This window comes from Meleagris gallopavo, chromosome 11 (assembly GCF_905368555.1).
Source record: "Meleagris gallopavo chromosome 11, MGAL_WU_HG_1.1, whole genome shotgun sequence".
Taxonomy (NCBI): Eukaryota; Metazoa; Chordata; class Aves; order Galliformes; family Phasianidae; genus Meleagris; species Meleagris gallopavo.
The window spans coordinates 1,006,902-1,031,705 of NC_139414.1; the positions used below are offsets into that span (position 1 = coordinate 1,006,902).

At 43.4% G+C, this 24,804-nt stretch overlaps 1 protein-coding gene across 1 annotated transcript in view; it reads left to right on the plus strand.

Moving 5' to 3' along the window:
* Positions 1-24,804, plus strand: part of ARHGEF4 (Rho guanine nucleotide exchange factor 4) — a 199,267-nt gene that overhangs the window by 86,836 nt on the left and 87,627 nt on the right. The window contains exons 5-6 of the mRNA XM_085233195.1: positions 4,046-4,175; positions 4,447-4,491. Of these exons, the coding sequence (XP_085089321.1) occupies positions 4,046-4,175; positions 4,447-4,491 (175 nt within the window). The remainder of the gene's footprint in view (positions 1-4,045; positions 4,176-4,446; positions 4,492-24,804) is intronic.

The following is a 24,804-nucleotide window of genomic DNA, read 5'->3' on the forward strand; positions in this document are numbered from 1 at the left end:
TAAAGAATAATGCTCCTGAGGCAAAAGTGCATATTATGATTTCTTAAAAATAGGAATTATGTTATTTTTCTGCCTTGCCCAGACTTCCAAGGGATTGCTCTGCACTGACGGAAAATGCATCGCTGGGCTGGTTAGGCTCACTAGTGAACAGAAGCCAGTAGAATAAGCTAAAAATATTCCTTACAATTGCTTAACAAGCATGGATAGTGATGGAAATACAGCCCATGCTGCAGGGCATGCTCACCAGCACAGAGACCATAAGAGCCTCTGAGAAGAGCAAGCAGTTACCTCAATAGCATCCCTGGAGCCATCAGATTATGCAGCTTGCAAGCTGCCTGCTTTGCTGACTGACCACACATCTTGATATTGCCAGAAAACAGCCTCTTCCTTAAGCATTTCCACCCTTCTTTCCTGGTGCAAGCTTAGCTCTCAGTGGTGATGAGCTGTGTAATGGGCAGCGCTGCCCTGCTCCCATTGAGCTCCCCTCACTTAACAACACATGCCTGGGGGGCTGAGTGGCTTTTCTGGTTTATTCTCCTCTGGGTAGCAGAGGTGAGTAAAAACAGAGCAAGCTTCAGAGGAGAAGATGCCTAGCAGTGTGTAGTTAGATTGGTTTGGTTTTGTTTTTTACTATCTCTGTTGATTTTAGTATTATTGATCCTTTTTATCTTCGTGAGCAGGCCAAATTTCATCAAAACAAGTGTGGAGATTTGAGGGCTTTTTCCAGTCTGCCCATATGAATGCATTCCTTGCTCTATACTTTTTATTCATAGTAGTCCTTGTGCAGTTTGTTTTTCCTGTTGTGTTCTGTTTTGTGCAGTGCTCTATTCATGTAATAGTGCCGGCTTATTCATGCCCTCAGATGTAGTGGGAGTGCTGTCACAAGCTACAGTGTTTGGGTGCAGCTTTAGAAGGATGCCAAAAATCCTTCTAATAAGGAGAAAGAAATAAACTACCACAAAAGAAGCTTTGTAAGGTTTTTCATTGTCTGCTGCGCTTTTGCAATTGAAACAAGGCAAATACAAGGAGCTTTGGAGATCTGAAAATGCAAGTCTGATGTTTCCTGCCACATGGCTGCCTGGGGACGCGTGGCTTCAGCTATGATAAGTCACACTGTGCCAAGTCAGGCTCAGGTCAGCGTACAAGGTGATGTAATGCTGCAATATTGGGGAAACAACAGAACAGAGCAGGAAAGGGAGGAACAGAAGGTGAATTCTTAACCTGAATGGTGATTTCTGATAGTATATCACTGAGATCAGTACAGACAAATGAGCACATTGGTTATACAAAGCTATTCTGAAGGCTGGCAATTGGGAGTCAGAGGGAGGAGAACAGGAGAGCAGCTTTTAGATAAGAAATGGCCGTCAGAAACAATTCTATTTGTTCTGCTGAGGCACAAGGAGTTGCTGATCTGCCTCAGGTGGGAACAGCCTGTGGAAATCCCTAGAGCCAAACTCAAAGCTTGATCCAGCTGTCCCTTATAACAAAATACTACCACTAACAAGCTGGCAGCTTCTGATCTTTTACCTCAAGATATTTACATTTAGCTGGTTGTGGCAAACCTTTGAAGGTAGTGTTCTCTAAGGTGGAACAAGAGAAACTTTTTTTTTTTAATGCAGTATAAATTCTCTGGCTGGAACACAGACAGTGCCCCAAAACACTGATGAATGTAATGGTGACAGACTCTGTTTTGAGATTTATTTTTGCAAGTTGCTTTAGTGGTATCTTCCAGCTGCCTGCCCGTCTGCTCCCATCCTTTTTCTTCCTGTCATAATAAAATGGTGGAACCTGACTGTTTAAGCCTGATGCTTCTCTAGCACACAGCAATAGAAGCAGAGATGTGGTTGCTATATGCATGCGTTAAAGCACAGTTTCTGCACTGCCAAATTAGAGAGATTCCTAAAAGGCACAGTGGGGACTGAAACCACTGGGGTGCAGTGCAGCAGAAGCTCTATCTTTTGTTTCAAAAGACAAATGCAAAGCTGTGAAAAAGAGCTCTTTAGCTTATTGCCCCGAGTAGGGCACCTGAAAACCTAATTCTTTACGCCATCCGAAATAAGGAAACAAAGTTTTGCGGTGCACTACCATAACTATGAACTCTGTGGACACCTCAGATGCACTTCAAGTGGGCAATGAATCCCCTTTTGGAGAGGGGACTCATGATTGAGATGTCTTCCATTGACAAGGTACGGGCACACAACAGAGGTAAATGCTTCACCCAGACTGTGCAAAAGAGCACAGTCTTAATCCAAAGCAGAGAATGTAGAAGAGAGGATCTTTACTCAGTTCTTGTCCCTCCTTTTCCCTCCCCTGTAGGGTGGGGAAAACCCTGCCTGCTTTTACTAACATCCCTGCAAGCATTTCCCTTCCTGGCTTCGGGCTGTACAAACCTGCCTCCTCTGCTGCACAAATGAAACACTGCCTGTACCTGAGAGCTGCTCGGATGTCCTGGGGGGCAGTAAGAATAAACCCTGCCTTTGTTGCTGCAATAGCCCTGGTGCAGTACAATAATGCTTTCTATCATGTTTAACATAAATAATCTAGGCTTTGATATACTATATGTGATAGAAAACATTGTTCTGCTTAAAACTAGGAGGCAGGATATAAATACACACACACACACACATATACATATGTACTGAGCTATAGCTCAGTATGTTGTCTGTTTTTGTTGATGTTGCTGTCTCTGGAATGGCAGGTGTTCCCACAGAGGCTCTGGTGTGCTTTTCTGGACAAACTGGTACTGCTGAGGTTAATTTGAGCAGAGTTCTTGCTTCCCCTCTGATGGTATCCTATTTGTTTCAGTACAGAAACTCCAGGAAGAATTAAACTGAGCAGAGAGCAGGTGGGTCGCTGCAGCAGAAGGAAAGGGCTGTAGGCACGCAGAGCTGCAAGATGGCTGTGCCCATGGGGACAGTGCTTACTGACCTGCTGCCTTCCAGGTGGTCTCCCAGTCACCTGTGGTCACTGATATTTTCTGTGTGTGCCAGCTGTGACGGGCACGGGATGGAGAAAATAGAGGAAAGAATATACTCATACAAGCAGATCTGCATCATGCATTAAGGACTGCAAGTTTCAGTGACTTTCATTACAATCTGCATCACTTGTCCTGACGGGCTGTGAGCACCCTGACCTACCTGAAGGTGTCCCTGTCCTTTGCAGGGGGGTTGGACCAGATGGCCTTTAAAGGTCCCTTCCATCTCAACCAGTTCTATGGGTCTGTGATTGTCAGATGTTCTGCGGTGTTGTGGGGTCTTGCTCATTTTTGGATATCTGATGAGAAAGTAGGTTAGTCTGGGTGGCTTAATGGCAGTGGTTTGTATGATTTCTTTAAAACAAACATACAAAAAAAAAAAATCTCATTTTTGTTTATATTAAGCCTGACCTACTTTAGCAGTAGATATATTGAGCTGTCTGTATGTATGCTGTCTACCCATGCTGTTTCTCTCTCAAAGCAGCAGAAATTATAAAGTTATAAATTCAATGTATCAATGATTTAGAGTTTTCAATGTTTCGTGAAGTTCTCAAAGTTTTATAAAAACTAACCAAGCAGGCGGAGGGGATCCTATTTATAACTGAAAGGAAGGATGTAGTGTTAGATGTGTCCTGTATGGCTAGGTACTGTTACTAACAGATCTTTGAAGGGAAAAGCTTTATTTAAATGCCAGAACAGAAATTATGCCACAGAGTTACAGGAAATAAGACTTAATTAGTTCTGTAGGTGAGACTTCTTGTGGTATGCTTCCTTCTCCCACACTATGTACTTCAAAGGAAAGAGTGTAACTTTCCGTGAGTACAGGTATGCGTGGTACTATGCTAACTGTAAATCCAGTACCTGACTATCCTCTTCTCCTGTTATTACCTTGCAGCTTTCTTTGCCTTCTCACTGTTTTCTGTCTTCTCTAGCCGCCCACGTGTCTACTAACAGACTACTTACACGACCAGGCATGAGAACGGAAAGAACTCTGTGACCAATGCTGTGTTTTGTTCAGCAAGGTATATGTGTGTACTATACATTGGTTTTGTTTTCCCTCTCTTGTTGAAGGCTGGAAGAAGTCCATCCATCACATCTACCATTGCTCTTGACATCCTACCACTGAAACTGCATCCATTTTCCCAGAGTACTCCGACAGGCCTGGACTGCGTGGGCTGGAAACGGCGCGTCACCTTCCCTGGTGTGTACACTAGTCTTACTTCAGTGTGAATTGTTAGAGGATTAAACCCTGCTTTAGTGAGTATGGCAACTCATAAATGCTCTAACTTATTTTTGCTGAACGTTCCATCCATGTCTCAGTAGAAGTCTGCTTAAAGGCAACGGTTAGCTTTATAGTAAAGGAAAGGTCACTAATGGCAATGATAGTGTGCTTGATGCAGAAACACTTCTGTTGTCTCTAAGAATTCCATCTTACTTGGGATGATGTCATCTATATCTCTCTCTTGAATTAGGTTTCTACAGACTCCCTGCTGTATATTTGCTGGAGAGTGCTTACGGTAGGTATGGTGAGTTGCTAATTAGGAACTAAAGTAACTGAACGAGTCTCTAGAGGTAGAATTTCCTGTACTTAAAACAAATCATCTTAACAAGCATACTGTATTTTCACAAGAACTGTATGTGAGATTTGCTGCCTGCTTCGTTTTCAGTCACAGATAGTTTTTAATGTAAGTCACAGATTGTTAAACAGTAAGATGCATTTTTGCTAGGTTTTTAAATTCTCCATTGGGCGGTGCTGATCCAAACACTGCACAATCTTTGTCGTAGAACTGTGGGGTGGGATAAGAGAAACACTGCAGAAGAGTTGTTTGGTAGGTAGGAACCTAGGCAGGAGAAGCTGAGTTCAGTTGGATGCCAACCTGCCATTTCTGCCTCAGAAAGTCTCTTTGTAACACTGATTAAATGCTACTAGGCTTAAATTAAGGGACCATAACTGTGCTAATTACGTCAAAACTGAATGGACTACTTTGCTTTCCAATGTATTGTACGACTTGTGCACAGAATCACAAAGTTCCACCTGGAAATAAGTAAACAGACTGCTTGTTATTGTGGTGTCGGGAGCCCAGTCTCTGCTCTCTCAGCACTGAGGGCTTTGATCATTTGCTGTCACATACATCTGGCATTGCCCCCACGCTTATGACCAGCTCCCTGGTTGAATTCAGCTTCAGCTCTTGGAAATCCCAGGTGGAAACCTGCCACTGTCAAGATGTCAGTGCATCTCTGACTTAAGCTAGAATCCCTAAGTGCCACTGCCATAGAAGTAAATTGTGAGTCACAGCTGATAGAAATTTAATGATAGCTCCCTCAGGTCCCAGTCGGGAACTAAAGCTGAGGCACCCAAATTCATACATATATGAGGAGGAAGAAGGGAAAATGTAAATGTAGATAGATCCACTGGTAGTCTTCTAGTTGTTTCTATGCCATCTAGACATGAGATACGAAACCTGAATCGCCTACAATTCATACAGTATTCTCAAGAAACAAGTGAGCTTCACATTGTGACTTCAATAATTTAGTGTAAATGCACCAAAACATGCTGTACATGATTTACATGATTCTTGCACAGCTTTGTTGTGATAAATGTTGCTTTTCATAAGCTTGTAAATAACGTCAAAGATAAAGTGAAATGATTAACTAGTTCATTTAATCTAAGTTTGAGGTTCTTAACTCTGAAGTTGCAACTACTTGCATTAATGATCCCAGCTTATTCTTTAACCATAAAAGACACTGGATATGAAAGTGCTATGAAGTATAAAGCTGTTTTATATACTTCCATGTTGAAAATACGAGCAAAATACTCTTTCCCCAGGTTTGCTTATTCACTTGATCAGCTTTTTAAGGGAATGCTGCAGTGACTATTGGGTATAGGGTATGGAGTCCTCTCTAGTTTTTCTAGTTTTATTTTGACAACATCCCAGCCAGAAAGGTAGCACGCACTGCTATGGAACTTGTCATGCATTTGGCTGTTTACCTGAGGATAAGAGCACAGCTGGGTACAAACTCACCTGTTTTAGCCCAGGCCAACTGTTCCCAACTAGAATATATCATGACTGCTGGGAGAAGGGCTTGATTTTTGATATCATATCTGTTGTGCTTACTAGCTTCCTATGACCAGACGCTGGCATTAAAGCGTTGAGACATTGTTCTCTCTGCCTATATGTCAAACTGGGACAAATGATACAAACTCAAACTTACCATATTCCAAGACTTGGATTCAGCCATACTGTGGAGCTCTGATCAAGTTTTGCATACTGCCTTCTGTCACCTTTTCTGTCCAGAGCAGCCATTTGAGAAAACTTTAACAAGCCAGTAGATGGCTCTAACATCTGTGAAATAAAGAGCAGCTGAGGTGGTGCTAATCTCTATTCAGTGAAGATGACTGAGTCTCGACACTCTTCTAGAGAAGTATAGAGGTTAGCACCCCCTGACTCCAAGGTTAGCAAAAAAGTTGACTCTGCTTGGTCAGGGGTGTTTAAATGATTTGGAAGAACCTACTTGGCTTTATCATATGCTTCAGCAGGCACTACTGATGAATATCAAGTCTTTCAAACCCTGCAGTTGTATTGCCTGGCTTACCACATTGCTTGAATAAGCTGAGCTACAGTGAAATATTAGTCTGGGGACACAGGAACACTTTTCTTGCTTCAGAGCAGCTTCTGAAATCTTAGGAAGAGAAAATAGCTGACAGAGGGGGCCCAAAACTTATAGGAGAGAGCAATGATAAGATAACAGGGCTTTGGGTTTTAAAGCAATGGACCAGCAATTTCTTCTTCTTCTTTTATGTATGCTTTTCTTCCATGTCTCTCTGCTGAGCATGATACCTGTTCATTTGCATTCCCCATCTCTCTGCTGAGTCCAGTACCTTCTTATTTGCAACTGAAGGTACTGCCTACAGTTGTGTTGCATTGCTGGGAAGCTGTTTGATGGATGGTGAATGCATCTGTGAGGATGTAGCTGAGCCTGGGCCCTGGTTAGGGGATGGGCATTCAGAGGTTGGAAGCTTCCAGCCCACAGGTCTCGAGCAGAGAGGCGCTGCCATCTCTGAACTTCTCCACAGGGACCCACCAGGAGAGAGACACAAGGTGACCCATTGACAGACGTGGGCAATTGTGTGAGAGTTGGATGTGTATTTCCTAGAAGTCCATTCTCTCACTGCTCTCTCTGTACTTTACAGCTAGACAATTTTCTGGTTTCTTACCTGACTTTGTTATCTTCTCACAGATGTTTCACTCCTGCTGTTTTGCAGAGAATCCGTGGAATTTTTAGGTAGGGTCATATATATGACCTTAAACTTTTGAGGTCTGTCATCTCCCCATAAAGAGAGAAACGCATAACTAGTGCGTTACAAGATCTGGTTCATCTCATATCACTGTGCTAAACATACATTATCTAAAATAATCATTTAGATGCAGGCTGGATCTTCCCAGCAATTTTACCCATGTTTTGTCAGATTTAAATAGCCACAGATCTTTAACTTTCCTGCTGTGCTGTCTACAAGAGATGCCCTGGTGTCTATGGCTGTGCTGACATTGGTTATACCAGCCAAAAAAGCACAAGGTCGTTCTGACAGATCTGTTCTGATGGTGAATGTACTGGGGTGCCTCAGAAATCTTGCACGAGCAATGAGAGTAAGCAAGCCAAATTCTCAACATCTGAGGCTTTAGTGGAGAGCATGGAAAACAGTGAGCACTTAATAATTCTGAGTTATCTTCTGTCCTTATTGGTATAATGGAAAGTTTTTATCAGAAGCAAAGGCTGTTTGTTTACTCAACATCATGTGGCCAACTTTCATCTCCTTTTCCCAGCTATAGATGGGCTGTTAAGCTCACACTTGGCAACAGTTAATGTGAAGATGTTTGACAGCCACTGGAGAATCTATTCAAGAGGGAAAATATTAGCTTTAGCAACAAGACTTTGTTATGTCCTATAAATATTTAGCAGTCCTGTAGCTCAGCAGAATAGCAGAGCTATTTATTCCCATTCTCGTCAATTTAGTTCTTGAAGGGACACAGAAAAAAAGCGAAGTGCAAATCTTCAGTGGTGCATCACTGTAGCTATAGCAAGAAATGCCAGTTCCATTCTGATTAACCCACAGAATTCAAGTGGATAGGTGATTAACCCTGTCGAATTCAAGTGGATAAGAAGTAGTCTCATTACCTACTGTATTTTCACTCTACCTGTGAATCACAGCAGGGATATCAGGCCTTGTTTACTCCCAGCTCTGTGCAGTCTCTGACAGCGTGTGTTTGCTCAGATTTTCACCCAGCATTAAAAGCTGGGCCAAGCCATGGCTGAGTTCCTGAATGTTTTGTCGTAACTGGTTGGGTGGGACTGTGTACATCAGCTATTGGGGTAAAAGACTCAGTAGGTCCATAAAAAATTTCTGTGGGGATGAAGAGTAGAAAAGAAGATCCTATCAAATCCTGAGTGATTCTGCTGGTTAAAGGTATGGAAAATACAGCAGAATCCACCAGAGACTGAAGCATCCAGCAGGTATCCCAGCTCAGCTGCCCAGGGCTGGGGCTGGCTCCCCTAGCTTGACCATGCTGCATGGTGCCAGCCCTAAGCTGTAACTGGAGACAGCTGCTGCTTTGGCAACTTAATAGTACCTCTTGTCTCTATCAAGTGTCACAGAACATCAATGTGCACTGAGAAAAAATAAGCCATGAGGTCTGTGTGAAGGCGGAACACCTCTGTGACAGCAGATTTTAAACTCTAAGATCACGGTTTCCACTGATTTCCAAAGTCTGGCTTTGAAGCATTTTCCCTGCCTTCCCATTGCACTGCAGCCTTTCCAGTGCACACACACAGTGTGCGTGCTGCAGCAGCACCTTCGGCTAGGATTACAGCACGCTGCCACTGAATAAATACATTCTGGTATTTGCCAAGAGCATTTAGGCCACAGTGTGGGAGGGGTAGTGGAAGAACAGATGGAGTGTCCTGAGCAGGCTGGGGGCAGAGATCTGCAGGGTGAGCGCAGAGCTGCAGGGCCTCTGAGTACTGTCTGGTTCAGTACTGCAATCAAAAACTGATAAAGGCACTGAGTTTTCTTCCTTCAGGTGACCCAAGCATGGATTTGAAGGAGCAAGAAGTGCAGCTGGGGCTGAATTGCAGCCTCTTCAAGATCTGCCACATCCCTTCCCCTTCTTGATGCACTGTGCTCCAAGTCCAGCAGTCAGCTGCATTCAGCTCTGTGGTTTTAACTTACCTTCCCCCCTGTTCTTATGGTCAAGCAGTGTTTTTCTCAATTTGTACCTTAGTGCAGACAGTTCTACGAGGACCTGAAAGGATCAAATCAATAGAGAGGTGTGGTTCTATTGCAGGCAGCGGACACCAAATTTCCTTTTCTGTACTGGGAGTCATTAGAGGAAGGTATTTGGTCCAAGCAGCTACATTTAGAAGACCATTGGAGGAATTTTTTCTTAACAGGCTACTGGAGAGATGTTGTACTTTTTTCCTGTAACTGCAGATGTGCTTCTTGTAAGGAACAGATAGAATGTTAAGGACTCAGAAGTTGCCTCGGTGTGTTTGGATGCTCTCAGTGATGGCGAGCAAAGGACATTTTTTTCATTAAGTATTTAATAAGAAACATAATGACCTAAAGTACTCCCTGATATCGCACAGATTGATGGGGGTCTCTGTTGGAGCAGGCTGTGATGGCCACATGAGAATGTGGCTTTCTTCAGACAGAATTACCTACTGCAGGCACAGGGCAGGTCCTTCTGTATTCTTTCAGGCTTCACTTTATAGGGACGTGCTGCATCACGTGAGGACAACAGTGAGGACCTCTGAACTGATACAGCATCACTGGCTACTCTGCACTTGAGGCTGAGCTCTGACAAAGATCGAATGCTGAAACAGAGCCCATCCCAGGGCTACAGTTCAGGAGTGGGTATTGAATCGTTCAAAGCTTGCAGCTGCAGCTTCCCTAAATCTCAATTTGTGTTTTTTCCGGCTTTGATTTCATTTGGAATTCTTTTTCTGAGGACTTATAAAAATAGTTTTTTAATAGCAGCAGCAGCCACAGCCAGCTCTAAACATGATTAGTTTATATGTTAAGTCCTTTCTGAGTTCTCAGGGGAAGCAGACAACACAAGGTCTCTCTCACTTGGGCTTTTTTTAAAAATGCATGAAATTCTACTATTCCCACTTATTTATTTTTAATCTGACAATTCCACTAAATTAAGAGCAAAGATTTCTGTCCCACCCTCGCCTGTTTTCATGTCTCGAAATCGGCTTTAATAAAAATCATCTGCTGGAAGCTGCAGCTGAGAGCAGCTGAGCTGCCACAGCCGGAGCCTCCTTAGTGGACCCCTATGATGTCAGGATGCATCGAGATGAGCGGAGAGGAGGATAGGAATCCAGCTCAGTGCTCAGACAGCGCTACCAGGTACCACTGCCCTGCCAGCAGCTACAGAGCGCTCAGCCCGTTTCCTCCCAGCACAGCAGAGCCCCCGGCTCTCCCTCCTACCTGCCTGCATGAGGACCCAGCAGTGCCCCAGTGAGTCCAGCGGGGCACACAGTGGAGAAAACTGCAGCAGCAGTGGAAGCTCTGGGCTCTCTCCAGGTTCGGATTCGGACAGCAGTGGGGTGGTGTGCGGTAGTGGTGGGATGAGAGGTGTCCTGTCCAGGTACTGGAGCTTGGAGAGTCTTCACTCTGCCACAGGTAAGAGCTGCTTCCTTTTTTTTGTTTTTAATGCTATTGCACTGACCTTGAGAAACCAAATGAAGCCTTCTGGAAAAGAGTATGCCATTGGGAAACGCAGTCTCTGAGTCAGGAGAAATTAAAAAAAATAATAATAAAGTTGTTTGCTAGCTGACCCCTCTGCAGACTTGCAACTGAAGCAGAGCAACACCGAAATACTTCTTAGATCAGAAGGCAAGAAACATTTTCTTCATGGCTTTGGAAATAGTGTTTAGGCTTCTACCTGATAAAAGCTTTAGCAGCATTTCATATTTCAGCTTAAATTTATAGAGCCTGGTGTCAGAGCTGGCCCTTCTGTGTGAAAGCTAGCAGAGTGCTGCTGCCTTCGGAACGTGTCCGAGCAAGGTGCTGTGCAGCACAGGAGGGCTGAGGGCATTTGCACTGCTGCGTGCAGAGAGAAGCAAAGAAGGCTCCCTGAGCCAGCTGTTCTAGTTCTGTTTGTATTTTCCTGTCCTTGGTTTAAATTATTTTTGCACCAGGGATTTAGGAAGTACGTTCACACAGCCCGCAAATGTTCTCTCTTGTCTGCATCCAACATCCTAGTTCTTAGTAACTGATGTGCATTCTTAGGGTGTGGGTGCTAGAACCCCAAGCATGGGAAGGAAGCTTTCTCATTCCCAGCTAATACTGGCAGAGGAGCCTGGCAATGATTTTAGTGGCCAGCAATCACTGAGCTGTTCAGTTTGTTGCTTGCTCATTACAGTTCAGAGAGATTTTTAGCAGACCTGCATTAAATTAAATTCAATACACAGTCTGATAGTGATAGGACAACAGGGAATGGCTTTAAACTGAAAGAGGGAGATTTCAGTTAGATGTTAGGGGGAAATTTTTTACTCAGCGGGGATGAGGTCCTGGCACTGCTGTCCGGAGCTGTGGTGCCCCATCCCTGGAGGTGCACAGGGCCAGGCTGGAGGGAATTATGGGCAGCCTGATTTAGGGGTTGGCAATCCTGCCCATGGCAGAGGGTTGGAGGGGTACAAGGTCCCCTCCAACTTAAGCCATTCTGTGATAAATTAGTTTCTCTCTCAGATAAATTCAGACGAGTACCTTCGAGGCCACCAGTATGTGCCATTTCCTACATGGAAATATTGGATGCTTCCAGCTAGAGGCAAGGCTTAGTAAGGGTTTTAGGTGTAGTTGAGTGTAATCCACCGTAGCTGCACATTCTTCTAATTAATGAAAACTCTTATAGCTGTACCTACTACTGCACATTTTAGGCTGTTGAATACAAATTCCATTGCTGCTTTGGAGTCCTCAGCTGAAGTGCAAGTAACTGCAGCAGGGCAGCTGGCCTGACTTCCTAAATCCACACCGGAGCTTTCAGATGCTCAAGAAACTCAAAACACCTATGTTGGTGTCCTGAGAAACCAAGGCCAGGAAAAAAAAGGTCAGCAGGGTGAGATCAGACCATTGGCTCTCTGTTTTGGGGAAAGATCTGTTCTGGAAATGCAAATGATGCAGCTCTGAGACTTGGCAGCATCTGCTGACTCGTTTTCTCCTGTACCTGGGAATGTAAATAACTCCCAGCATAGCTCTGACACTGGCATAAAGTAGCCCTGGTACTGGAACCTTTTAAAAGTGTTTGAGAATTGCATATAGGGCAATAGCTTTAGCTTCAGTTACCTCTGTCTTAGAGGATTTGCTGCCAGCTGTCCTCCACGGATGCACTTTTGGGCTTAATCAGGTCAGTTGCTATAAATGATGTACAGTGATAAAAATGATGTGAGGCTGATAATAAAAGCAAACTTTGCAGCTGAGCTTCTTTTCCTAAAAGACCTTCTGTTCCTACAGCCTTCTTGTTCCCAAGGATGTGGGGCACGGAGTCATGTTGTGGTGCTGCATGCATTTAGCACGTAATGTAGAGATAAGAGGAGATAGAATAGGGAACAGACTGAAGGCAGAGAGAAACCAAATCAAGTTTCATAGTTACGACATCGATATATCAATACATTAAAAAAAGTACTACATACTCCTTGCTACCTCAAAAATACTATGGCTGGTGAGCATCTTGTCATATATGGATGATGCCTGAGTGGGTTACCTATATGAATAATATTTGTGTCAGAATTAGGATTAAGCCTTAAGAGCAGAGCATCTCCCAGAAGAACTTACAGCAGTAGCCAAAATGCATGGCACGCTCCAAGATGTCTCTTCACCTGAACCAGGGAAGCACAGGAATCTTCAGCCTCCCAGTTTGTGCGGCATCAGGAATTCAGGGAGAAGGTCTGAAGTGTCTGCATACATCACAAACTGCCCAGTGCTGTCTTTTGTAAAGCTGTGAAATGAGTCCATTCCTGTTTTCAATTTATTTCTAAGGGGTTCTGCATTTTCAGGAGTGCTCTGAGGCTGGCAGGGGGACTTGCCAGGGTTCTTGGTGGTGGCTTCTCCCCTAGTGTGAACACAAACTTGTCTAGAGGGATCTTCATACTGAGGTTGTTCTCTGATGCTTCAGAGGAAGAAACTGAGCAGTTGGAACATGGAGGTGAAAGAGAGGGAGGAGGTCTTTAGTGCAACTGGAACACAGTAGTCTGAGTTTCTTTAGCATAATTTACATTTCAAGAGTGAAAAGACAGAATATGTGTGTTTACACGGAAATATATTTGAGAATGTAAGTCCTCAGAAATGTGAGCTGACATCTGCACAGAAAAGATGGATAGTGTTCTCCCAAATTCACAAGGGGGGAAAATGCAGTTTTCGTTCAGTCTTTCTCTGCAGTCAGTAATGGAGTACAATTTCTTTTGCTTTGAAATGGACTTTTTTGTAATGAGTTGATCAAGAAAGTAAGTTATATGAGACAAAGAAACAAGAAAGAAAAGATCTGTTGATGCGACTCAAATGCCATTTGGAAAAAAAAAAAAAAAGAGCAAAACAAAAAGACTGTCTTGTATGAAGTGAGAGAGTCTATTTATTTATTTATTTATTTTAATGCCAGTCAATGGCATTTTTGGTCTAAATGTCAATATATGTTACATTACATGGGAGAGTCCTTCTCCCTGCAGCTAAATATAATCACAAAAAGAGGGAATGCTTTGCAGTTCTCCTGAGCTCTCCATTTGAGGATGCCAGAGGACTTCATAAAAGTTAATAACCCCTTACATATGGCCCAAGAGGCTTCCAGAATTTGATTTAGAGAAGAAGAGGTATGGGTCATTTATCACTTGGGATAGTAGCCTTGCTGTTTAAATACCTGCCTTTAAATACTTGTGGGCAGTTTCTGGATGTTTGGCCTATGGAGTGCTCCAGTGAGAAAATGAGTGGGAGCTCTGGTTGCTCAGCAGTTCTGAAAAGAGTCATCCAAATCAAAGGTCAGTGTTGACAGTGCTCCAGCAAGTGATTCAGTGCCACTCTGGGCACTCGACTGTTTCCGAGGCCAAACACCAAATCCCAGGGCACACTTGTATCCCAGGCTCACGCTGCATACATCCCACTCAGCCCTGTTGTACAGCCCTGCTGCAAACTTGGTTTCCTTTAGAGTATTTCCAGAATCAGGCTTGTGAGAACATCTCTGTTTTTCCAGCTCCTTTGTTCCTAGTCCAACTCCAACATCATTTATAGTCTGTTTATTATTTTGCTTGTCCAAGCAGAGAAGAACTGAAAGAGCATAGAAAGGTGGGGACAGAGAGGGGTCACAACTGGTAAGCTGGTGGTGGCTGAAGTTTCTGTGTCTGTGCATATTCAGCAGTTGTATGGACTGTACTTCAGTGCTCCTCTGCTCCGTTTTATCTCCCTAAATGCGGATGTGCTCATCTGCTGCTCTTGGGAATACGGCCTTTAAACCACAAGAAAACGAAGTATGGGCAGGGAGTTATGTTTTCATATGGAACTTAAACATAACCAAACATAAGTCTCCTCCAAATAAGTGTTTTTAAGGCATACATTTCGTTATTATTGCTGATGAGGGAGTCAGCAACAGAGCTGTGGCAAATGGTTTGCAACTTTCTCATTTGGAAAGAGTTTTTTTTTTTGAGCTCGCTTTTTTTTTCCCTTGTCCTTCCCCTAGTCCTGCCTTTGGGCACTGATGTCTGTAGCTGTGTCCATGGGCTGTGGTGCATAATTCACTACCTTGTCTTTCTCCAGAGTCACCTAGACAGCAGGAGCTAAAGAGATCACACAATGGGAGACTGGGAGACTGATTTAAGGTTCGGAGTGTTTTGGTCTTCCAAAGACCAAAAAAATATTCTGAAAGCGTGCACTGTAGCATGTTGATCATGATGATGTTGTATTTCAACGCAGAGATACAGCTGGGCTCATGGATTGTGTTGTAGCATGACCAGTGTGTTCCACCCCACTCGATATATTTCTGCTATCACCTGCACAAACAATTTCCACTCATCTTCTCAACAATTCATCAATGATTTTTATTTTTTTTTAAGTATGGTGATTCATTTCTAACGGCAACTAATGCAGTTAGGTAAACCTCGGGTAGGTGGTGAATGGGCAACCTGGTCTAGTATTAAATGGGGAGGTTGGTGGCCCTGCCTGTGGCAGGGGAGTTGGGGATTCATGTTCCTTCAGGTCCCTTCCAATCCAGGCCATTATGTGATTCTGTAATTTAGACAAAGAATTGCAATATTAATGTTCCTTGGCTGAACTAATGAGCCAAAATAAGGATTAAGTAGAAGTTTCTTATTTGAAAAATGCTGCTTCCAAATGACGTGTTGTGTTGCCAGCTGTGATTGGTCAGATAGTGAGGGCATCTAACCACCATCGTAGTGCTTGAGTTTAGTCCAGTGGATGCAAACTCAGTGAATTTTGACTGTCTGTGAACATGGCCAGCTAACGCATTCAGTACACTGACAGAAGTATATTTTTCAGTGCAAAATATTTTCCAGCTTCACAATAGAAAATAAACTTATTCAGATAGTGTTAATGTGGGAAGAAAATCACATTTCTATTCCTCTGTGTGCAACAGAACTGCCTTATGTCAGTGCCATTATTTCGATGTTCTAATCATGCTTTAATACACTGAGTGGTTTCTTTTTTCAGTTGACTTTCCCTTGAGACTTTTTGCTTTGTTTTAAAGGAGCAAATGCTTATTCTCACTGCATCCCAGTGAGGTGCAGATTAGCACCTGTGCCTTCGAGGAGATAGATGTCCCCATTTTGCTAATGCATGATGATAAATCTCTGACAAACTGTGAAGCTTCCATGGGTGCACATCACCTTGATCTTCTTATGTTCGTTTTTCCATTTCTTTATCTGCTCTCAAAACAACTCCCATGAAGGATGTTTGGGTGGTGAGTAATATTCCCCTTTCTGAGGAATGCAACATCCTCTAAGTCCATATTTCCTCAAAGATTCATTTACGTTTAAAGCAGCCATTGAGATCAACACTCCCTTTCAGGTTCATCCATGCTTCAATTGCTCTTATATTTTAAGATGGAAGTGAAACAGCTGTAAGTCACCTGATTTGGGTACTGCCAGCACTGCAGCTCTTGAAGCAGGAAACTCACTTGGTCCAAGAGTGTAAATGGAAAGGGGAGCGAGGTGTGAAGCCTACCTGATGGGCAGAGGCTTGGAGGAACTGCTGCAGGTGCTGCTTCATCTGAACCTACATCATGTTGGTAACAAAAGCAGTAAACAAACAGTGCTTGCAAATAGCACATACATTGAAATGCTATGAAGAATGTATGTAATTGCCTGTAAATTATGAACATTCACTACTATGGCTTAGCAGTTAGAATAAACGTTACAGTTACTTTGCCATGGGGATATACCCTTCAACTCTTCAAACATGTCTGTAAGGAAGGTTCTTCCCCAATAAGGTTTTGTTGTCCAATTCATCTGAGACACAATAAATATTTTTGAAGGATTAGAGAAACATAGCCCTCTTCTGAAGGTCAGTACTCACCTGTAAAGATTTCTGCTGTAATTAAAATCTTGCCTTCTCTCAAAATCCTTTGTAGTCTGAGGTTTGTTTAAGCCAACCAACTAGTTCGGTAGTTTGCCTAAAAGCATCAGTGATGAGTTGGGTGTGCTAAGGTGCACAGGGTGCTGTTCTTCTGAGCAAACCCAAAGCAGTCTTTGTAAGTGGGAATGCTGAATGCCTGAGGTGGCTGGTCACAGAGCCCAGGTAAAGGTGGTGTCCATGCACATCAAAGCAAGACATTAGCTGATGTGGCCATGGCTTTCTCCCGGTGAGCTGCCTTTGATCATGTTGTGTGAACACACAAGTGTTGTCAGATGTCAGTACAAATATACCATGGCGTATATTTGTCTATACAGGTAGAGCTGTATTGTTTTCCTCAATTCCTTCTAATCCAGGAGCAGGAGATTCCTTGGACTGAAACGCTGACCCAAAAGAGCACAACATTGCTTGCCAGGGAGTACAGACAGTCCTTTTGCAATCCTTTTGCTAGAGTAATAACACAGTGCTCCTGAACTCATGCGTATCCCAGGCAGCCAGCTTCCATGTGTGCAACAGCCCTGTATGGAAGCAGATTTCTATTAATGTGTTTGGTACCACCCTCTTGTATTGGAAGGTAAGCTTACATGCAAGTGTTTATTAAATAACTTAAAGAAATCTTTGTTTCAGTTGAACTAGAACGATGCAAACCCTTGATATTATCACAGTAATGCATTATGGTGAGAATAAAAGAAGATAAGGCTGCCTATGTTTTCCTAACAGCTGGTAGAGCTGTGTTTCTAGGTGGGAGTGAAATAGCAGGAGTTTCCCTTTCGGTTCATAGAAATGGTTTCTGTTAGATGGTTTTGTATTAGCCTCTCTTTTATTGAAGTGCCTCCTTGTAGAGGTAGGCAAAAGATGATGTGATAGGAGTATGATGATGTGATGTGGTAATGATATATTAACACCAAGTGATCGGTTTAAATGGGTAGAATTAAGCTGTTTATGCTCTTCCCCTGCCAATGAAATCTTTCCATGCCAGGTATTAAAAGCGCTCATCTAAGTATGAACCAAGGTCACTACTCAGATGCACACACAAAAAGACATACTTGGCATTTATAAACTGCAGTTCATAAACTGCTTCAAAAAAGCAAAGGAAGAATGCATACAGTGAGCGTGCACTCACTGGACTGAAAGAAGCCTTGGCAGTAATCCTTTTAAGAGAGTTTATTATGAACAGACAGTGTAGTGGATTTGAAATATGTTAATCGTTACAGCCTTAAAAGCATGAATAAATTAAAAATATGCAGAAACCATCTGTATTGAAGCTTGCTGGCTGGATCTGTCCTCTTTGTAGAGAGCAAAATAATTTTTGGGAGGCCTTTATCTAATTTCAGTTCTGCCATGATGGTTTAATGTTGGTAAGTTCCGTAGAATTCAGGCAGTTGGTCAGGCTTTCTTCTATGCACCTATGGCCAACGTTGGTATAATGCTCACCTGTGTTCATGCTGCCTTTCCTGGCTTGGAACTTCCAGTTGGCCCCCAAATTCTGCTTGTCCATCATCTCAAGGGCATTGGAGGAGTTCTTCAAAGCTACTCTATGCTACACTAAGGACAACTTAGGCATCCTGAAGGCTCTCATCTCTGATGGTCAGCTGTAGATAACTGCTCTCTCTGGACAGCTAACCTTTCTCAGTAAAATAATATGCTTCCAAGGAAAAAAAAGACTTGAGACTTGACCGTTGAACAGAATTATTGAAAAAGCCACTGAATCAGTAGCAGCAGTTGTTAGTTGTTAGTTTTGAGTTAATTATTCCTGATATCTCTGGAATCACAAACGTAGATGAGTGTGACCACTGCTGGGTCAGCTCCTGAGACTCTGCTTGGCCACATAACAGGGTGTTTTACAGTTAAAGATGGTGACTCTGGCCTGGCACTCTGCCTTCCTCCCAGGCTCTGCCATTCCTTTTCTCAATTCTTGTTTTTGAGAAAGGCATCCTGAATCCAAATGCTTTCCAGCTGTAATAAAAATAAAAGATGAGGGTAATTATTTATTTTTGTGTTTGATTTTTATGGGCATATACAACCAATCCAGGGAAGAGGAGAACCCTTCTTCCACTTGTCAGAGGGCTTGTCAGCTATTGTTATGCTTTACACTTCTGTTAGGGCATTCACTGATGGGCAGCACCACCAGTGCTTTAACCTTGTGACTGGATGTGACCCAGTTCCTCTTCCATACCAAGCAAAGAAGGGTTAGTTCATGAGTTTCTCAGTGCATCTTGGCTAGGAGCAAGCTGTGTGCAGATGAGGGCAGAAGCAGTTTCTTCTGGTTAATTTCTAGCCTTTCATATGCCCGAGGCTTTTCACTTGTGTGGTTCACTGTGCTGGGTGGAGTATTGATCCTTTTCCCTGACCAGGCAGCAGTGGGGAGATGGAAGCTTTTCCCACCTCGTTCCTGTTGTAGTTGGTGAGGAGGTTAGCTGGTTGGCTGATCTGATGGGTACTAACTTTCTTTAATCATACTCTTCCTCTCAGAGAACTGAAACATTCCCTGCTTCAGCTGCTCCTGGAAACTTTGCTTCCCACAGTAAGTTCCAGTTTTGCTCATGGGCTTTTAAAGCAGGTCTTTCCCCACCTTGAGTCTCTGAATGGGCATCTCTGGAGACCAGCTGGGCCAAGTGCCCTGCTCCAAGTAGGATCACCTACAGTGTGCTGCTCAGGGCTTAGCCAGCTGTGCTTTGAATATCTCTAGGAGAAACTCCATAGTTTCTCTGGGCAACTCGTTTCAGGCTGTGACCACCATTACTGTAAAGTTTTATGTTTAAATAGAACTTAATGCATTTCAGTAAGTTGTTGCCATCGCCAAGGAGCCTGGTTTTGCCTTCTTTGCCCTCACTCCTGGCAGATATTTATACAAATTAAGATCTGCCTGAGCCTTCTCTTTTCCAAGCTGAGCAGTCTTAGTTCACTCAGCCTCTCCTTGTATGTCAAATGCCGTAATCATCCCTGTGACCATTTGCTGGATCCACTCCAGTACCTTCCTATTTTCCTTGCAGTCTCATTGGCATTGGTTGTCAGCTGACTCCTGGCTGAGTTTAATATGCTCTTTTTTTGTGTCCTGGCCACCTTAATGATCATTTTTCTCCTTGTGGGTAACAGAGCAACTGGTACCACATCTGAGGCTTTATCTGGTAAGTGCTTTCTTCGGCGGAGAGGGGAGGTAGATTGAATTTTCTGAAAACAAAGCAGAAGCAAATCTTTTCTGTCATAGTCGTGAGGATCAGAGTTTGCTGACTATTAACGCCACCGAAAGCCTCCCAACTCACATCCTGTTTTATCAGATGAGGACGTAGCAGAGAAGAAGCTTTGTGAAGACAAGGTGGAGTTGCTTAATTGCAGCAGATCTTGCAGCTGATGGCTTGTTGGTGACATGCACCTGTGCAGACAGTGTTTGGTGCCTAAAGCTTTGATAAAATAGCATTTGGTTCTGTAGTCTGTGATTTGCATGCTGGGGGTGGGGAGTTTTTTGTTGTTCTTTCTGTTTGCTTCTTTTTTGTGGCTTTTGTGGCACAGTTCTGCACTCAGTAAGCATGCCGATGTAAACTGAGAGCTACCAGCTGGCCAGGGCTGCTCCTGCTTTTCTGGAGTAATGCAGGGTACTTGCTGTATCGCAGACTCAGGCATGGTGTGCCTGTGAAAAAGATCTGGCTGCACAGTTTATGCAGAAGTGAGGACTTGTGTGAAGTATCTCCAGAAAGCACTGAGGCAATGTGCTCTTCCAGCACGTCTTGCATGTGGTTTCTGTGCTATATACACTGAGACTCATTCAGCCTCTCTATTTATAGCACTCAAGAAGTAACAAGTCATGGCACAGAAGGGACCTACCCCATGCTGGACACAACAGCATATTGTTTCACTGCTGTAGTGCTCTAATTATTAATCCCAGAAACCTATGTTAGAGGCTAGTGTGCTTGTCAGAATGAGCATTTATGAGTAAATGCCATGAATAACCCAGTTTAAACACAGCATCCCTTGGCTGTGAATGTCATCCCTTGTTGCCCAGCCTGTGGCAAGTACACAGGTGACCTAGCAATGGCTCTGACATGATTAAAAGTATTGCTAAAGGAACACTTAAATAGGACTCTCTCCTGTAGGCACTGATCCAGATTGTTTGCTCCTTGTCTAAGGATTTTAGGAGGCTCTGAGCAGAGGTTTGGGAAGTAGATAAGAATGCTGGAGAAAAAGGGGGTTGGTAATTTCTGGCTTTGAGTGCTCCACCCATGGCAAGCAGGCATGTTAGCTTCATTCGTACTCCTTTCCTCTCCTAGGATGCCTACAAATAAGGGATAGGCTTATGTGGGTTGCTAGGCATTGTCTGTAAGATAATCAAAAGGAAAACAGAGCTGGGCCATAGACCAAAAACATTGCTACAAGTGCCCTACTAGGGCCATCGCAGAGCTCTGACTCCGATGCAGGTTGGAATTTCCTGGCTCTGCACGCAGCACTGAAGCAGGAGCTCAGAGCCACGGGACTGGGAGCATCCTAATGGGCTGTCAAACATGGTCTGTGTGTACCCAGCCGTGGTGAACCTTGCTCAGCTGTGAGGAGGAGGAGGAAAGCCCTGGCAAACCCTGCTGTTGGATCTGAAGATGTCAGTTCTTTGCTTCTGCTGGTTTTCTACCTTATGAGAATGGGAAACAAGTTAAACCTTTCATCAGCAGTTTATGCTCCATTGGCCATGTATCAGAGAAGTGAGGGTGAAGCTCAGCAGTATTTCCTTCCCTTCTGCAGCAGGACAGTGTGAGTGATGGGTGGCAGAAATGTGGTGATAGACAACCACAGAGCATCAGTATCTCAAAGGGCCATCACTGACTCTTCTCTTCTTCTTTGGCCATGGTCATAAGGAAGGAATTGAGTTTAAATACAGTGCAGCAGAACACCCTCTAGTCACATCTCTTCCTTCTCTGTTTGTTGAAGGCAAATATCTATATTTGGCACATCCTAGACTGTTGTCATGGAAATGGTTGTATTGACACATCCATAGCAGAGCAGATCTGTCGGTACAAAAGGATCAGAAGGATGATGGGTGAGAAAGAAAGAGGCCTGCTCTAAACATCTTAGTGTTTGTGATATCTGTTCTACAGCTTCTTAGCTCCAATTGGAAGGAAGCATATTGCTGCTAGATTAGGTTTGAGCCAATACTGAAAGAATTCTGTAGAACATTACTGAACATTATACTCGATATACTCAGCCCCAGTTATAACAGCTACTTCCTCCTAACTAGTGTTAATGCCACTGCAGCACAGCAACATCTCTACTTAGTCCCTTTACCTCGTATTTTAGCTTTGATGAGATATTGCATGCTCTTACAATGAGAAAATGCTCCTAGCATTCTGAAATGGAGTCCCCTTCTATCTCATTCTCTGTGCTCCCCATTAAAATACTGTAACTGGAAACTTCAGGGAATGTCAGACGTTTCTCCCTTAGCAAGTGGAAAAGAGTCATATCTGAGGCATAAGTGAAGGTAAACTTACAGGACTTTTGGCAGCCAGATTTCATGCCTAATGTGCTTCCTGCAGCTGCCAGGTCACCCCGTGCTTCCTACAGGACAGAAGGTCAATAGTGAAAAGGGGAAGGAATAGAAGAAAGAACACTGAATGGATTTGCCTTGTGTCAGAGTATTTTCACAACCTGTGTTACTGGGAGCTTCATGCCAAGGAGAATCAGGAGATAGGAAACTTCAGAGGCAGCGAGAGAAGCTGCATCCTGTGTTTCAGATCTGGGCTCTGCAGGGGTCTGTTCTTCAGTGCCTGAATCTGTGGGGAGAGTTCCGTTGCATTATTATTATTATTATTATTTTCTGTGAAGCACACAAATAAAGGCTGGTACACACTTAGTAAAAGCCATGCTGTTTCTCTTGCAGTTGGGTATGTATCTGTTGTAACTCAGATACTCCCCAGGTATGCCAGAGACCACAAATCATTACATCCACGCTGTAGATAAGAATACCCTTTTCTGGTTCCATGTCAAAAATCTTCATTTTTCATAATGATCCAGCTGATTTGATAGAATGCAAGTAAAGGTAATGCCTAGCCCTATATGACAGCTGTGGCGTGGGCAGCCAGCAGCTAGAACCTAATCCTGCCATGCTCCCAACAAATCCCAAATGCTTTAGTGGCTTCCATTCTTTCCAGTTGCAGGAATATTTGTTACCTGAATTCCCAGGAAGTGGAATTCCTGGACTCTCATGAACTATCTGTAGTAATCAGATGGGTAAAAGGTATTTGTGCTTAAATTCCTCAAAACTTAAGTGTTCAAAGACTGTGCTGCACCCATTTCTGAATGGAAAGTACATATTTGATGTAAAAAAGAAGGATAAAAAAAGGATCTTTGGTGTTTTAACGCAGACAGCCTCTTTCCAGGTGATTTCATTGCTCCTCTGTGCATAAGGGGAACTAGATTGGATTTTACATTTGTGTAGAAATTTGCAAGGTTAAGGGAAACACTTCAATTTTGTAGTTACTTCTATGACAGCTGCTCTGCCTTAGGAAGTTTCTGCTTCCTTTGGGTTTCTGTGGGCCTATTGTGAGCTGGCCACTCTGTAAACATGGGTAGATTAAGGTTATGGAACCCATTATATTGCTTGTGTCCAACCAAGGAATATCAACAGCAACCTGGAACTTGTTGTTTATCTTTGATAAAACCTAATACTGAAAAGTATTCTGTAAACTTGACCCTTGACTGTCACGGCAAACGAAATGAAAGATGGTCAGTGCTTTGGCTTCATAACCCAAGGATAAAGTGCAGATTAATTTCTCCTTCATATTTCTAGTAAGATAGTTTTCGTGATCAGGGGCAGCGTATCTGTATTGCTGCCCTGGGCACAGCTGGCAAGAGCTTTGGACTGCAGGATATGGTTGTAGCTGAAAAACAGAAATGAACAAAATAGAAAAGGAAATCTAATTGGAAGAAGTCCCCAGGCAGTTTGTTTTTCATGGTAGAAACAGGGGGAGACACTGAGATGAAAGGTTTTCCCTAAAAAAGTGACTTCTTTATATCTTTCCCAGCTTCTTGGAGCAAAGGGTCTTCTAATCTATGAAGTAATCTTTCTGGATCAAATTAAAGAAACCCCGTCCCTTAGGAAAGCATGGCCGGTTGGCTGCTTTCAGTTCACTTATCTGGGGAACTTTTTCTTTTCTATCTCGCAATGGTAATGTAGAACCTATATATGTATGTATGTATGTATGTATGTGTGTGTGTATATATATATTTATGTGACTACTTTTGAGGCAAATGGCAAATGAATATTAACTGTGCTGTTTACATAGCCTGGTAGAAAAGCTGGAAGAAACCTCTGGAACTTAGGCATCCTGATGAGTTGTATGTTGACCTTGGTGGTAAATGAAGAAATTTTGCTAACTAACCATTTTAAACATGTAGAAAAGGTGTGGAACTGCTGTCCTTTACTGTCTTCTTTCAGCAGAAGCAGATAGAAATCTCTTCTGATGCTGCAGTGAAAATTCTCACAGGGCGCAGAAGCAGAAAATACCAAATGCAAAAATGCCCTCATTCGTGCTGCCAAGTTGGCTGATGCAGAAAGTCCAGCTCCATTCTTCACAGTGTGAAGCATTTGATGCACAAGCAAGTTAGCCTGGCCAAAACTTGTTCAGTTAGGCATTGCAGCTCTCACCAGTTTCAAACAGGCAATGCTTTCTCCTTCTGCTCTTTGGGGATCCAGTCTGTGTTTAGTGGTGGCTGTAAGTGTGGTAGATGTTGTCTTTGAGGAGCTCAGAATCAGTTGAATCAGCCAGATTTTAAGGGCTGGGAGGCCTTATCAGGAGGTGCAAGGTTAAACTTTGTGATCAGGTTCACAAAGGCGACTACTTACAGGTGAACCTGTGAAGTGTTTTACTGGCTTGTTTCATTTGCCCCCAACTGCCCTGAGTGGGTGCTGTGACTGCTGTCATCTTCAGTTCTTCTCAGACATGCTGATGTGGCCAACTTCTCTCCCCTCTCTTTCCCTCCCAAATTTCCTCCCTCGTCACTTTCTCACTGCAGAATGCCAATCTCACTTCTATACAACCTGTCATTTGGATTTGATTAGGTGAGAGTAAATGGGAAAAGACCCTTCAATTTTACTTGGGCTTCACGAAAACTCTGTTCCCTGCAACCCTGTAGCCTGGAGACCTATCCCTATGGCATAACTGCATTCCTCTATTGGAGGCACCTTCATCTCATGGCTGCTTGTCTTGCAGTAGAGCTG